Below are 17,500 nucleotides of genomic sequence, written 5' to 3' on the forward strand. Positions count from 1 at the left end.
TTCTTTCTTCTCTCTCTCTCTTTTCTTTCTTCTCTCTCTCTCTTTCTTTCTTTCTCTCTCTCTTCTTTCTTTCTTTCTCTTTCCTTCTTTCTCTCTTTTCTTTCTTTCTCTCTCTCTGCTCTTCTTCTCTTTACTTTCTTACTTTTTTCCTTTCTCTCTCTCTCTCTCTCTCTCTCCTCTCTCTCTCTCTCTCTCTTTCTTTCTCTCTTTTCTTTCTCTCTCAACATACACTTGCATATGTAAAATTTTGATATATGCAGGGTAGATAAGAAGTAAATTGTTCTTCCTATAATCCTTTCAAATGAAGGAGAAAACTTAGAGTGAGAAAACTTTCACACTTAGTTAATTAACTTTCCTCAGACTCTGCCTCAACTTGAGACTACACAGCGGATGCCAACCAGGTGACCCTGTAGTCGACTGCAACGAGGAAGAAGTCTGCAGACCTTACACTACTGATGGAGGAAGCGAAGTTTCATCTTATTACTCTTATACTTTAAACGATCCACCTGCTACTGCCAAGCCGACGTTCTCCTTTTATCCATTCTTGACTGCTTTATTCAATCCTCTCTCCCTTCGATCCTCTGTACGAATCTCCAGATCCCGAAGGGAGTGGCTTTCCTCAGGGTAACAAGTACCCCTCCACCGTCTCTCCTCCCAATGCGCCAGAAGACCCAATATCGCTTGCCGGGCTTTGGGCTGCGAAGGTGTGTGTCGACCTACCTTCATCGATGCAATCACTGGGAAAGAGTCTGCTTGTGATGGTATGTATAGTGGAATGTGTTGTTTGTGAAGTTTTTTGTATTTTCATTTACATGATAAGGATGTTAAAGTGGTAGACATATGTCGTTAAATAACATGAACAACTGTATTTAGGAAATAGCCGAGTGATAAGTAGTATTGGTTCGGTATTTATTCGTAATTAAAGAATATATGCAATCCATAAACTTAAAGACAGTAAAGAATGATAGTGTAAAAATAGCTTTTCCTTAGTACGAAATGGAATACATGATGTAACTATAAGGTAATCAAGCAAGGAGATTTTTATATTGCTACAAAATATGCCTTTAACAAGCAAGGGACGCCTGATGCGAACCGTTTAAATTGTCCCATTGTCTTTCTTTTCTTCTTCTTCCCATTTAAGTAGGAGATCTGGCCCACTTCTTAGAGCCAATGTACTCCCCTGTAAATATGATACAAGATAAAATATTAGATCTGATCAATACAGTTGATAAATTTCAAGTGTTAGTCTGTTAGTAAACGTTAACTCCTTCACCGAATGTTATGAATGATATGTTCACTCACCCACATGAGGCTTAGTACCTTTAGTTCAAACAATATCCATGCTCCCCCCTTCCATTGATATTGTTTTTATAGTGCAAAATATATATATCACACTTTATTAAAACCATTTCCATTTAAATACATTTACATTTATTTATAGTCAAAACAACCTCCTGTGGTTTGTCTATGACAAAATCGTTGCATTAAATGTAGTCTCTTTACAAAAGAACATGTATGTGGGTTTAGAGACTAAATTTAATCCTAATTCCTCTGTTGGATAATTAATTTTACAGATGATTATAATGTGTTTAGTAAATTAGTTTTGGTTAGAAATGTTATAAGAGCAGTTTTCACCCTTTCCTGTATATCATTTTCTTCGTGTTTTCCTAATAGATTATTCATAGAGCAATTCAATTTGAGTCCTGCTAATTTTACTTTTAAATCCTTTCTTTGCAGATTATATTTCTTACAATTTATCATTACGTGTGAAATGTCCTCTACTACATTGCATGTGCTACACAAAGGTGTATTTGTCATCTTGAATTTATGTAAATATGCATTTACTCTAACATGTCCAATTCTCAAATTTCCCATTACGGTTTCTATTTTTCTATTTCTACAATAAGCTGTCTCCCAATCTTCTATAATAGGTTTAAATGTACCGAGCAACTTACTTGATTTTATAACATCCCACTCCATTTGCCAGGTTTCTATCATTTTTCTCTGTAATATTGTTTTCTTCTCTGTCATCGACAAGTGGTTGTTGATAGTACAGGGGTTATTTAACCCTTGTTTAGCGGTTGCATCTGCCAGCTCGTTTCCCAGGATTCCTTTGTGGCTTGGAATCCACTGCAGTTTTACAAAATTGTAATTGCTATTCATTTCGATTAGCATCTCGGGTATACTGTGCACTACTGTTTTGAATCTTTTTGTATAATTATTATTTATCATTGAAATGGCAGACAATGAATCTGTGAATATTACCGTCTCTTTGCTCCTGTAATTACTCCCTGTCCATTTCAGCGCTTCCCATATAGCAAATAATTCAGCACCCAGAATAGACATTGCTGGGTTTAATCTAAAACTACAATAAAAATCAAGGCTGGGAATAACATAGGCAGCTGCACATGACCATTCCTCACTATGTATTTCATTTTTGGACCCATCCGTATATATGTCTAAATGGTTAAGATACTTTTCCTCTTTCATTCTACAGAACTCTTGAATAAATTTGTTATTAGGTTCCTCCTGGTCAATGTCATCCATTGGGTTAATACCAAGATACTTACCAATACATTGCCAGGGGCTGCAACGGGAAAGGCCCTTTCTTCCCGTTGCATCCCTAACTTCACTTTCCACCTAATCATGATGTCTTGTACCCTTAATATAAATGTTTTTTTAAAATAACCCGAGTTCCATCCTCTACCGTCTAGTCTTTTATCGTTCAGAACTTCCTGGCTAGTTGGGTGATTCTTACTTAACTGTTTTAATTTTACATAATAAAGCAACATTTTGTACTGTATTTTTATTCTTACTGGTGTCACGTTACTTTCAACTTGTAGTGATACAATGGGAGATGTATTCTTGGCTCCAAGAGCTATTCGTAAAGCAATATTTTGTATTTTTTCCAATTTTTCCAAGTTACTTCTAGCTGCTGACGAATATACTTCAATTCCATATTCAATTTTGCTTAAAATGTAAGCCTTATAGAACATCAGCAAAGTTTTCCTATCTGCTCCCCAGGTGTAAGAGGAAACCGCCTTCAATAAATTCAGTCTCTGGTAGCATATTGCTCTTACCTGGTTGATGTGATGTGTCCAAGTGAGGCCTGGACTGTCCCATACCAATCCTAGATACTTGTATTTACATACCCATTCAATTATATTGTTGTCAATTTTGATTTTAGGTAAGATATCTATTTTTTTGTTTGTGAAATACATTATCTTCGTCTTTCCTGTATTTATCCTTAGCCCCCATTTCTGGGTCCATTCGTAAAACCTTTCAATCGCATCCTGAACTTCCAGACAAGCCATCTCAATTGTATCTGCAGTTACAAAGAAGCAAGTATCATCTGCAAATTCTGAACTTTTGACTGGTTCTACGTTTGGTATGTCACTCATCATGATATTGAATAATGTAGGACTTAAGACTGAGCCTTGAGGAACCCCTGATCTAATTTTTCTAGGGTTGAAATATTTATTTTCTACATTTACTACATATTCCCTATCTTTCAAAAAGCACTCATGCCATGCTAACAGTCTCCCTGTGACCTTTCTTGCGAGTGTATACATCAAAGCTGTATGGTTTATTGTATCATAGGCACTCTGTAGATCAAAGAAAACCACCACTGTTACCTTACGATTTATAAATGAAACTCTTACCTCATGCTCCAGTCTAACTAACTGGTCTGTTGTACTCCTAGTTTTTCTGAATCCACTCTGGTTTCTTCCCAATTGATCGTTATTTTCTAACACCCAGTATAGGCGTTTATGGACCATTCTCTCCATTAGTTTGCCGAAGCAAGATAACAATGCGATTGGTCTGTATGAATCTGGTAGTTCCTCCGGTTTTCCAGGTTTTAGTACCGGCCAGATCATACTCTGTTTCCACATCTTAGGATAACTTATAAATCTCCAGCTTTTATTAATAAAACCCAATACTTGATGACGTTTCCCCTTTGACATATTTTTGATGAATTTGTTATGAATTTTGTCTAACCCTGTTGCACTTTCATTTGGCAACTCTTTGATGCACTCTTCTAGCTCGGCCATTGAGAATAATTTGTTGTAATCCTGAAATTCCTTATTGTGTTTTGCTATTTCAACCCATTCAATCATTTCCCTCTCTGACTCTAATTCAATTGCCACACACAAATTTTTCCCAAAGGCTTCTGCCAGCAATTCTGCCTTTTCTATCTGATCGAAAATCGATTTGTTTTCCCCATTAGTTAGTGGATGGTTATCTCTAACTGGAATTCCCTTAATCCTATTAATAGTGTTCCAAACTTCTTTCTGAGGTGTATTCATATTCATTTTACCTGTGTAATTACCCCAAGAAACCCTTTTTGTAACTTTATTACATTTCTTTGCTACTGCTTCTTTTTTGGGGAAGTCGATTTTATTACAAGTGGTTGGGTGTTTGGTGAACAGCTTTCTTGCTCGTCGCCTCTCTGCTACTGCCTTACTGCATTTCTCGTTCCACCATGGCTTGTTATATTTAATACTTACCTTCTCATTAGTTTGTTTGATATTCTTTTCACTATATTTGATCATTCTATTGCTGAAATCTTGTATTTCACCATCCAGTTCCAATGTGTTTGCCACTTCTATTGCGTCAATATCATTATTCCACTTTTGCCAATTAACATCTTCCAACACCCACCTCTTTCTTTTCCATAACCCAGTTTGTTCAGTTTCCAAGTCACTATATATCAAAATTGGTGTGTGATCACTACCCCTGTCAGCTAGCTCTTTTATATTAAAATAATTCGCTATTGTGGATGAACTGAAACATAAATCTATTGTTGAAAATGTCCCTGTAATAGGATTCAGTCTTGTAGGTAGTCCCGGTGGAGTAATTAGTACTAAATTGTCATGTTCATTAAATACTTCCACTATACTTTTCCCGCTATTGTTGATTTTGTTTTCGGCAATATCCGGTTCCCACAAGGAGTGATGAGCGTTAAAATCCCCTACAACTATAAAATTTCTCCCAAGTTTCGCTATGTAATAAACAAATTCCTCTTTAGTCAACCTGTCACTAGGGTTATACGCATTTATTATATCAAAATCACCTCTCTTGAGTTTGACTTTGATGTGTTGAACTTCCATATTACCATTTGGATATTCTGTGGTGTTTCCCATTACATAACAAACGTCACGTCTAATAAGGATCATTACACCCCCCATTCTTTGACCTACTCTGTCTTTCCTTAGAACTCCATAGTTTATAAACTTTACCTGTTGATTTTCTTTCAGAAATGTTTCACATACACAGCAAACATGAGGTTTGACACTGTACAACATCAGTTTTAACTCCGACAGATTGTTACACACACCCCTCGCATTCCATTGAATTATAGATAATTTTGACATATTAATATCCATTTTTACTTGCTTTTGGTTTTTCCCTTACACTTAAATCCTTCCTAAGATTTTCAAATTCACCATCGTCAACAATTACACCAAACGTTACTAGCATTTCCCTTCTAACATTTTCATCCATTAATATTGAATGACTATCAGAAGTTTCCTTATTGGCTAAAATTCTTTGTACAACACAAATGAATCTGCATAGTTTTATTATTATTTCCGAGTCCATTTTGATTTCAGTTTTAGAACTTTCTTTGTGTTCAGTTCCCTTCCCTTCAGTTTGAGAGCTTTTATCATTCGTTTTTATTTTCTGCCTTTTCACAATTTCAGCATAATTTCTCTTGAAAGTTTCGTCTCTTATTTGTTTAGTACTAAGATTTGAACCATTCGTCCCTGTTTCTGTTGTTTTATTACTTACCTGGTCATATTTTTCATGGCCCCTCACATTTTCCCTCTTCCACTGATTATACTTGACTTTAGCTTGGTCGTAAGGTACATTTTCCAATGTTTTAACTATCTGTATTCTTTGGGCTTCTCTAGCTACTTCACAACCCCTATAACTAGCGACGTGCTTCTCCGAGCAATTTGTGCACTTTAATTGGTCCTTGTTTAGGTCTTTACTGCACTCTTTGGCCATATGGTCTCCCCCGCATTTTACACATTTATTTATTTTTGATTTACAGTCGTCTTGATGGTGACCAAACCTCTGACATTTGAAACACTGAATGACTTTTGGTATAAACGGCCTAACTTCCAGTATTCTGTTTCCAAATTTAATTTTCTCTGGCATCTCATTTCCCTCAAATGTAATCTTTACACATTTAGCTTTTACTCCATCCTCTCTCTTACCTTTCCACATCCTTTCTATTTTGCTAACCTTAATATCCTGATCTTCCAAATATTCCTTAATTTCCTCCTCTTCTATTTCCTCATAAATTGGTCCTAGTACCACTACTTTCCTAGTATCTCCTATTGGTTGTCGACATTTTACCTGATATGTGTCTTCTTGAGAACCAAAAGTTGTTAGTCAATAAATCATTTATATCTTCCTTTTCATTAAAAACTGCTACTAGATGGTTTTTAGTTTCATTGGTTTTATAGTCCACCACGTTTTTCTGTGCAAACGGCGACTGCCTTAAATATCTCTCCACCTTAATAGGGTTCCGAAGTAGTCTCACTGATTTTCCTTCTGTATCTAAAAATTGCATGATTATTACCTTACCTTCTACTTTATGTTCTAACCTATTATTTTTCCTATCTTGATCTAACTGATTTGTTACATGTTTTCCTGTGCTACTTTTTGCTGTTAATTTTATAAGAGGAACATCCCTTGTAGTTGTCAACCTTTTTATTTTGTCCACTCGACCAACTCTACTACCAATATGGTATTCAATTTCTCCCTCCGAACTATCACTTTTCTCTTGTTCCCTTTTCCTTCTTCTAGAATTTCTACTTTCTATTTTAGTCCGAGGCCATAGTCAAAGAGTCGTTATCCTGGTCGGTCAAATCCATCCTGGGTCGCCTTAACCTAGGCAGACCTAGGGTAAGGTTGCTAACCTATCTATTAACTCTTACATTATTTGAAAATAATAGAATAGTCTTACTTTCTTCTTGTGGTCTGCAGAAGACGGCCTTGTCAGAGGTCCTAGAGCCTGTTCCAGGAATATAACGAAAACACCAAGAATTCAGAACACTTTACTCATGGAACACCTCATACATACGTCCGCACTAGACGGCTGCCCGACCTCCAAAATCCCCCCCCCCCCCCACCCCCCCCCCATTGTCTTTCGTTATGATTTTTTCAAAAACTGGGTTTCGTTTTAAAAAGAAGCAGGAAATGGGCTCCATTTAATTTTCTGACCTGGGGAGTGTTTATTCCTTTAATTTTTAGCCTGTTGGCAAGCAGGGCCAAATTTTTGCTGCATCCCTTTATAACGCCCAGACATGTTATAAGTATTGCCATAAGACTGGCCTCTACATTTTGAATTGTAACTTACAAATTTCACTCGGTACTATATCACCTAATTTCCCATTTCCTCGCCGGTGTGGTTTTCCAATCCCAGAAAAGTTAGGATGCGTTCAATAGGCTGTCCATCTTTTACACGATTGAACTGGCAAATATACTTGAAACTCACAGAGTTAAATTTAAAATATACGCTGATGATACACAATTCTATTTCCTAATAGAATCAGTTGATGAAGCTAAAAGAAAGACATATGAAATAATGAATGACATTAAGGCCTGGATGTTAACAAAAAAGCTCAAACTCAATGAAGATAAAAGTTAATGTATTATTTTTGGAAATGAAAAAGATATAAAAAGAATCGAATGCTTCCAAAGAATTGAAATAGGTCAGTCGATCATTGACCTAAAGAAATCTGTCAGAAATCTTGGAGTAATCATGGATGGTAGACTGACAATGAATGAACATATAAATTTGGTAAGAAATTGTAACTATCATATTAGAAACATAGCATTTATTAGTAAATACTTAGATGAAAAATCTATGGCCATACTCATTAATCACCACATATTTTCAAGAACTGATTACTGCAACTCACTGTTCTATGGCTTACCAAATTATCAGCTGAAGAAAATTCAGAGAGAACAAAACAGAGCCGCTAGATTAATAAAAGGACTACACAATAGGGAGAGAGTTACCCCCGCACTAATTAAATTACACTGGCTGCCGGTAAAAGCGAGAATTGAATACAAGCTACTCTTACTAACGTTTAAGATACTGAACCAAAATGAACCAAAATATCTAAAAGAATGCCTGAACAAACTAGAACTAGAAACAAATGTTAACATAAGACACATGAGTGACAAACATAGGCTATCTGAACCAAGAACAAATAGTAAATTTGGTGAAAGGGCTTTTAGCTACTGTGCGCCTAGACATTATAATAAACTGCCAACTGAAATGAAGGACCTAAAGGGAGCAAATGAATTTAAGAAGAAACTAAAGACATTACTTTTCACAAGATCATATGATTTGGAAGATGCTACAATCAAAGAATTGTATAAGTTATAATGAAAATGTTTCGTTAGATGATTAATATGGACCCGCCCGATAAGTAGTTCCCTCGACTTCAGTGGAGGGTTGGATTTAAACCCAAAACAAGTAAAGTAAAAGTACAGAACTTAACTGATCGATATATGATAGATCTGGTGTTGAATCAACTGACAAACTAAGAAAACTAAAAGCTTTTACGTTCTTAACAGTGAACGCATGGACATTTAGTACCGTTATAGGAAGGAGTTCCTCACAGGTGGTTTTGGACATGCAAGAAGCATTTCCTTTTCCAGCATTTCCATTTTTCTTCATATGGCTAAAGATGAATAAAACTAGTTTGAGGTTAAGCAGCCCTAAAATAGTTCTAGTATGCAATGAACCAAACCTTTCTTCTGTTCCTCGAAAAGCCATGCTACGTTGAGCTAACGTACAAATAACAGCTGTGACATGCCTCAAGACATATTCCCAGTAATTACACTTCTCGTGAATTTGTTTCTTCAATTGTTTTCCCAAATCCACATCTTGTCTACAAGTATGATACCGTGAGTCTTGGTGGGAAGCGCTTGTTTTTCATGATTATTAATCACAATAGTATTTTGCCAATCACTGAACCCATCTCATGTAATAGAATTGGAGATTTTTTTTTTTTGAGCAAACTGTTTACAAACAAAACAAAAGTTTCTGTGAATACCTTACTGGTTTACCACTACTGAAAGGCCAGTTAGACTTGCCAAATGACCCATTCTGAGAAATCTAGCCACAACCCTGGGTCCTTTGCAACTTTGTGACTTACTTCATATTTTATAGAGATTACTTTCACCATGGTCCACTAAACTCATATTTTTATTATTATTATTGTTATTATTATTTTTATTTTTTAATTTTCTTATCTTTTTAGTTTTTTTTATTTATTTACTTCATTTATTTATTTATTTATTTTTTATTTTTATCTTTCTTTTTTATCTTTTTTATTTTTATTTCTTTTTTTATTTCTTTTTTTATTAATTTTTATTTTTATTTTTTATTCTTTTATTATTGATGATATTAATTTCTAAGCTATTTCAGCACACGTAATTAGATGAACCTGCTTGTAGCACCTCGTTATATTTTTGTTCAGTAGTAACCAAAGTGAAATTCCTGTGTGTCCACTTCTGATGACAGAAATTCGTTTTGACTCTTAATTGGTATATCCTGTTTTGGAATTTGTCTGTAGAAAGAAGTCAGCTTTTTTTTCTTTCTTTCTTTCTTTTTGTGCACCACATAACTGAACAAGTTTCATCGCGGTTTTTGGTTTCTTAATTAGCATGAAAGATGAATCTATGGGGCTTTTTCCCTTGATACCCTAAGCACGTGCTTATTTGGCTTAATGATTAGTCCAGTCCTGGAGGAAAGGGAGTTGGCATTTTAAATATGTGTTCAGTGAAAACCAGTGTTTAAACTTTCAAGGTAATTACTTTAATTTTAGTTAATATGTATGGTTTTAAGGTAATTTCTAGGAAATTACTAGCTTCAAATTTGATGAAATTGGAAAAGTTTCAAGGTAATCCAAGGTAAAAGGCAGTAGCATCTAAAGTAATGGCAATGTTGCGACCCATCTCAGAATCTGCACCGTGTTGGAATATTCTCACTTGGCGCTGCGCAATGTGAAGATTCCCAGATCGCGCGACCAAGTTGGAATCGTATTTTGGTTGCTGTGGAGTGAAACATATTAACGTAAATACGCCGACTGACTCGTTTACCTTATATGGCAATAGGTGTGATAACAGTATTAGGTTCTATGGGGTGATCTCCTCGTCGTATATGCAGTGATCAGGCCATTATGTAAAGTCAGGTCATTATGTGTGTTTAATTTGTTTCCAAGACGTGTTAGTTATTGTGGTGGTTAATAGCAATAACCATTTGGTTTGATGGATGTGTTAGGTAGGGCTAGGTAGGGGCACAGTGCCCCTAGGTTAGGTTAGGTGGGTGTATTAGGTTCGGTAGTGCCCTGAAAATCACTGTGGCCTTAAGGGGGGATCGCAGGGGCCCCCGGTAGGCCTTGGTAGGGGTACAGGGCCCCTAGGTTAGGTTAGGTGGGTGTATTAGGTTGGATAGTGCCCTGAAAATCACAGCGGGAACCCAACACTGCATTCCAACTTTACCACACAAAGTAAGAATTCTAACATTGCGCAACCCGATTCGGAATCGGCGCAGATTCCAACATAGCGCGGAACAGCAACATGCTCAAGTTTAAACCCTGGTGAAAACCCACTTGTTATATACAGTATACACGCCAGTGTATAAAAGTTCTCCATTAAATGTTGCTAAGATGGCAAATTATTGTATGGGCACTTGCTTAAGATATTAGTATATGGTATTTTTCTATCACTCATTCCCTATTAAGTAGGTTGTCATTCACGGGGCTTTGCATTGTTGTACCAATACGCAGCTGTATTCATATTTTCCTGTGATCTTTGCGTTGTAACCAACATCACTCGCATAGATATCTTATCGAAATTATTTTAATAGAGAACGTCAAATATCAATTAGTCAAATTAAGATAGCTCTGTAGTGACAACCATAATCGTAATGAAATTTATTAAATGCTTATCTATATAAGAGTTTACCTTAAAAATAGACTTGCTTGGTACAATTTTCTTTGAAGCCAAAAAAAGAAAGTCGATATTGTATGGTAAACTTAACTATTCCGTATACACTGCTCCCTCGTATCGTTCATTCTAACGAGTTCTCTTAATTCTCGAATATGATGAGGACTTTTGAATATTCATTGGTGACATATTCTGTATGTATACATCCCTTGTTCTCCCATTAGAAATTAAATAATGATGCTAAGATAAGACCCACCTACTCCCAGCTGTTTGAGTTTGAAAAAAGCCTCATGATTAACGGTCATAGGAAGCTCTAAAATCAAGGCTAACCATATCTTTTTTTACCACAATCATTGGATTTCTATACAGCATTGGGCATTTTAAGTAGCTCATTACATAATCCAAGGCCTTTGCAAATGCGAACTGCAAATTAAGGAACAATTGAACATCTACAGCATACGTATTTATGCGTTTTTTTAAGATGTTCAAAAACTTTTCATAATATGGGAGTTATGGAAATTGGGTGGTAATCAGCAGAGCTAGAGTTACCACACACACATTATCCTAATGGTGTAGCGACACGAATTCTTCAACAAGCTCAGAAAACAACATAAGCTTGCTAACTTTCATCAAAGGGTGCTGAAATAATAGTAGCTCATCATTTTTGTTCTGGGCGGTTTGACCAGACAGGGTTTCTTTCATGGACAAATTGTATTAATTTTCAGTTAGCATAAAATCTCAGGCATCAGTTCTTGGCCTAGTTTATTTTTTATTTCAAATCAAATTTGATCTGTTACATTTAAGATAAGTTTTGTCTTTACTAATCAACTTCATTGTGTATATAACTATCGTGATAAAGATTTACATTTGATCATACAATTTTATTATCCAAGTTTATGTATTCTAGGATGTGTGGATGAAACAGGACAGCTTCGAGATGAAGGGTCTACTTGGACAGGGAATAATTGCGAAACTTGCACTTGTAATCACAGGGAGATGATGTGCCATCCAGTTGACTGTCCCTCTGTCTCTTGCACGCATCCTGTTAAACCTCTTGGAGCCTGTTGCCCTGATTGCAATCATGGTTTGTGTGGTTATTTTTGTTGCGTGCAATAATACTGATCTTTTGTATATGAGAATCGTTTGGGGTTTTAATTTTGAAAATGTTTGTTGTTTATAATTGAGTAATGTAATAAAGCAATTACTCATTTGTTATTCAGTCGGTTATATTTCCCTTGATATCTTTATCAATTTCTTCTAATGAGCTTTATGAAACCAGTAGTTATTTTTTGTCGCATGTACTGTACTTATACAGTAATATACGACAAAATTGGGACATGCATATCTTTATACACTTCCACCTCCTAGATCAAATGTAATTTTTAATATTCAATAGTGAGAATAACTTGCAAATACCGTTTCATCATTCTTGGGCTTTATAGTGTTATTTTCACCAACAGGATGCAAGTACAACGGTTACACAGTACCAGAGGGCCAAACAATCACAAACGTAGATGATCCTTGTAGGGAATGCCATTGCACGGGAGGCTCTCTCTTCTGTGCTCAACTGGTATGCCCTGAATTGACCTGCAGTGACCCAGTTCACAAACCAGGTAGGCTGTTCACTGATGATTTTTTTTTTTTTATCTAGCATGGAAGGTTTTATCATGTCTATATTTTAATACAGCAGTGATAGATATAGTAGATGAATATGCGATGTTCTTGTATTTCCTAAAGCAATTTCTACCTCCTGGTATTCTTTCTTTCATTCATATTTGAGCCTTGCTTTTTTTTAATCTTAAAGCTAATTCCTTTCTCATATAATTTCAAATAAATTGTCCTGTCAGTAATCTTATTGCCAATTTTACCATATATGTTTCTTTTATTCAGGAGAATGTTGCGCCTTCTGCAACACTTGTGAAGGCGCTGAAGAAGGTGACTCTTGGCAACCAGATCCTTGTACTCATTGCAAGTGTAAACAGGTCAGTTGGAATTTAAGAGCAAATTAAGGGTTGTAGGCCATTATATATGAAATTAATTATAATTATAAGTTTCTGTAAAACAAAAACTTACGTTGTTTGTTTGACATGATTATTTTACTGATTTTCCTATGTAATGGCTTCCTTCCGTCACTGTTGTTTATTGAAAGTTTTGTAGGTATCAGTTAGAAATACTGTAAATAAGAAATATACGGAGATAATAAGGACATAAAATATTTTGTATTATCCATTCTTATTGTCAAAACGTCTTAATAGGTAAAATGAAGGCAATAATCTTTTCCCTAGTTTGTAATTTGATATTTGTAAAGGCCTTGGAGCATGTGATGCTCTTCATACAATCTACAAAGCTTGAGTGTACAGAAATACCTTGATTGTGGTCAGGAAGTTCATATGATTGTCCTTTATTTTAGTGCTGCCTTTAGCATTGTTAATCATAAAGCCCTTGTCTTCAAACTCAAACATTTGGGAGTAGGTGGATCTTTTCTTAGTATCACTATTGAATCTTTGAGTAATAGATTGCAAAGAGTAGTTGTTGATGGGCACCATAGTGAGTATAGGAATATATCTGGTGTTCCTCGGGTTAGTCTTCTTGGTCCATTATTTTCATAATATATACACATGTAGTTTGGTTTAGAAAACAAGCTCGTTGCATATGAAGATAATGTCACACTCTTCGCATCGATTCCCTCTCCTGAATGTAGATCTCGGGTTGTCGAATCTCATAGTAGAGATCGAGCGAAAATTAGTGCATGGTGCAAATTAAAGGGGATGAAGTTGAACCCCTGACAACACTCAAAGTATGATTGCAAGTAGGTCGAGGACTGTGGCTCTTCGACATCCAGATCGCATTGATAAAAGTTTCTTTACCTATATAAGACTCCATTAAGATTTTAGGTACTTTTCTTGATTGCAAATTTACTTTTGAGAAACACATTGTCTGTTTATTCTTCAATTATGCAAATTATAATCTTATGATATGAGTAGCAATGGAAAATGACATTGAACTATTTCTATTAATTGTACAAATCCTTCTGGAATTCGATCAGGATGCCAGATAAATCCTAATCAATCAATCTGGACTTCTGAAAACCCTTGTTTTTATTTTCATTCAAACAATCTATGCACCATCACGGTCTCCCCCAACTGCATTAAACCATTTTATCCTTCTAATTTTAGGGAGAAAAACTTTGCTACTCTCTGGGCTGCTCAACACCAACTTGCCCCAATCCTGCCCCGCCTCAAGGGGAGTGTTGCCCCGTCTGTCACCACTGTGACTACCAAGGACACCACATCATGAATGGCGACTCCAAACTCGTGGCTCCTTGCCTTACGTGTTCGTGTTCTGTAAGTCTAGCTGATGGAGAAGTACTCGATATTCATCTTTGTCCCTATCATTGTGGTTATCCTATTATGTTTTATATATGATTTCAATTATATTTCTATATAATTACATTATCTCTATATCATATTCACTTCTATATTTTTGTCTTCCATTAGATTGATTCATTCTAAATACTAGTTTTTATTTCTGTTTTTGGCATACCAAATCAAGGACCTTTCACTTTAAAGCCTTTATTTTTGTTGATAAGGGTTTATTCTGTTATTTTTTTATTCAACATTTAAATGTTGTGTTGGGTTCATTAAGTGCAAAATATTAGTTTGATTCGTCTCTTGACAAATAGTTTTTTATTTTTCATGGCACACGAATCCTATTATTCCCGTCAATTTTTTATCATTTCTATTCTGTTCTAGTACCTATTTTATTACTCTATACCATAATAAAGTATAACTGACCTCCTACAGTTTGGCACTGTAACTTGCAAGTCAGAAGAGTGTGCCCCGCCTGTCTGCATAGACCCGGAAACGATTCCAGGGGAATGTTGTCCCATGTGCAAGGGTCAGTGTTCGTACGACGATCGAATTATAGCCACCGGGACCACATTCCAACCCTCATTCAATCCATGTCTAAATTGTTCTTGTCAGGTGAGTAGAAATTATTACAATATCTTATTTCACTTCCTCTTGTTTTGTTAAAATTTTATAGTTTATATAGGAAATATTTATTTCAATGATGTAACTATTCTTAAAATGTTTTATTTTTCTAAGTTTCTTTTCCTCACTGGGCTATTTTCCCTGTTGGAGCCCCTGGGCTTATAGCATCCTGTTTTTCCAATTAGGGTTGTAGCTTAGCAATTAATAATAATAATCCTAATAATCATATTAATAATAACTGGAACAAATGCAATCTTAGTGAATAATCGTGCACAAAAATCCAAAGTGTTAATTTGTTAAGATCATTTATGAATAAAAGAAAACATGAAGGAAACGAAAACATATGGGTAAAAGAAAATCCATTTTACAAAATTTTGAATTTGAGGGTGATTCCTCAAGCACTATCTAAAGCCTTGTATGCAAACATTTCTCCTATTTAGAGTTTATCCATTCAACAAGTCACATAAATATTCATTATCTGTTAGCTGCTGTAAGATGTAAGGGAAATGCTTGAATGATCTATACGCCTTTGCTTAAAGTCTGGCTCCAGTATTATGAGTTATACTTTTTACATGAAGTTAATGAACACACTCATAGATGATCTAAACCTATATTTGAAATAGTATAGTTTTAATTTTATAAAATGACTTGCCCTTTTTAAGCCATTGTACTTGCCTCCATAGGATACGCGCGTTGCTTGCATAGCTGTAGAATGTGGGCCCCCTCCATGCCCAGGGGCCATTGTCCTCCGTGGGCGTTGTTGTCCTGACCACTGCCCCAACGAAGTGCCCTGTGTTGATAATAGAGGCAAATCCAGGCTGAATGGAGAGACTTGGATGCAAGATGGAAGAGAATGTCGGGTAAATCAGATACTTCAGTTTGATTCAGCTTCCCTCCTGAGTTATAAATGCTTCCTTATTGATTTATTTATAGTGTTAAAGCTTCTCTTCAAAAAAATAAATACTTCATTATTGATGTACAGTATTTATAGTGATCAAGTTTGATTCCCTTCAGATTATTAACATCTTTCTTATTGATGTATTTATAGTGATAGTTTCAGATTCCCTACTGAGTAATATAAGCTTCATTGTGGATGTATTTAGATTAAGATTCAAAATTCCCTTCAGACCAATAAAAGGTTTTCTTGTATATGGTCTAATTCCTTTTCTAAGTGACAAAGGTTTCTTCCTGATGTATGTATAGTATCAAAGTTCTTGTTCCAACTTTGAGTGGTAAAGGCTTCCTAATTGATAAAGTTATAGTATCAAGGTTCCAGTTCCCCTTCTGAATAAGTTTTTTTTATATAGTTTTAGTATCAAAAGTTTCAGTTCCCTTTCTTAGTGGTGAAGGTTTACTTTTTGATATATTTAGTGTCAAAGTTCTAGTTCTTGTGAGTGACAAAGGCTTCAATATTGATATATTTATAGTATCAAAGTTCCAGTGCCCTTTCTGAGTGGTAAAGACTAATTTAAAAGAAAAAATATAGTATTAAAGTTCCAGTTCCCATTATTGGTAACAAAAGCTCTCTTCGTGATGCATTTTATGATATCAAAGATTCAGTTCTCATCTGAGTTTGAGAGTGGCTTCCCTCGTGACTTCTAAATAGTATCAAAATATTTGTTTCCCCATAGGAATGAGTGAGACTTTGGAGGTATATTTTAAAGGCTTCTTTTGCAACATATTCATATTATTAAAATTACAGTTCCCCCTCTGAATGTATCTTTAGTCTCTAAGAGTCGGTATCTCATTTTCTCCTTCTAAAGGGTGAATTTTCCTCCTAACACTGTCAATTAAATATTAACTTAGCTGAGTGTTTTATTTCTCGCATCATCTTCAGAAATGCACGTGCGACAGTGGAGTTATCACATGTATTGGTGAAACATGTGACGAGTGTCCATATGGTGTTCCAGTTCCAGGTTCCTGCTGTCCAGACTGTTCCAAGTGTTTCGTTGATGGACAGCTGCTTGACAATAAGGTACTGATTATCGTATAGACTGTTAATTCTAATTTCCAGTATTGTTGTATTAGAATGAGGGTAATATATGGAAGTTTATTTTCCAAGTTTCAACGAAAGTAATTCTTTTCCCGTGTGTTTTACTCTACACTTATTAAATTCTTATAAAAAAAGTATATAAGTATGCAAATTAATTTTATTAGATAAACCCTTAAAAGGGTATTGAATTATATTTACCATCTGAACTTCACTTCGTTAAGATTTGAAGCTTTTAGCATTAAGATTACCATAATGTGAAACTTAATTCACGTGTAAAACATCTGTGCACACTTGTAATATTTATGTAATTTGTGTGTGTATGAGTGTGTGGATTTGTGAGTGTACGTGTTTTTTTTTTTTTATGTATTAGCGTATGTATATGTACAAACAATTTTCGTTTAAATAAATATGAAAAATCTGAACCATCATTGCATAATGCTACACTGTTAGAAAACAACTTGATTTTCTTCGTTAAATCTACGTAAAATATATTTTTCTCAACCGTATTTCAGTAAAATACAGAAGAACGTAATTTTAC

The 17,500-nt window shown here is 35.3% G+C and overlaps 1 protein-coding gene across 1 annotated transcript in view; it reads left to right on the forward strand.

Annotated features, from left to right (window-relative positions):
• Positions 1 to 11,973: 11,973 nt before the first annotated feature.
• LOC137646699 (kielin/chordin-like protein) overlaps positions 11,974 to 17,500 on the forward strand; it is a 6,017-nt gene continuing 490 nt past the window's right edge. Inside the window, exons 1-7 of the mRNA XM_068379807.1 lie at positions 11,974 to 12,061; positions 12,438 to 12,590; positions 12,868 to 12,959; positions 14,154 to 14,321; positions 14,781 to 14,960; positions 15,653 to 15,829; positions 16,807 to 16,944. Of these exons, the coding sequence (XP_068235908.1) occupies positions 11,974 to 12,061; positions 12,438 to 12,590; positions 12,868 to 12,959; positions 14,154 to 14,321; positions 14,781 to 14,960; positions 15,653 to 15,829; positions 16,807 to 16,944 (996 nt within the window). The remainder of the gene's footprint in view (positions 12,062 to 12,437; positions 12,591 to 12,867; positions 12,960 to 14,153; positions 14,322 to 14,780; positions 14,961 to 15,652; positions 15,830 to 16,806; positions 16,945 to 17,500) is intronic.

Source organism: Palaemon carinicauda, chromosome 9 (genome assembly GCF_036898095.1).
Source record: "Palaemon carinicauda isolate YSFRI2023 chromosome 9, ASM3689809v2, whole genome shotgun sequence".
Lineage (NCBI taxonomy): Eukaryota > Metazoa > Arthropoda > Malacostraca > Decapoda > Palaemonidae > Palaemon > Palaemon carinicauda.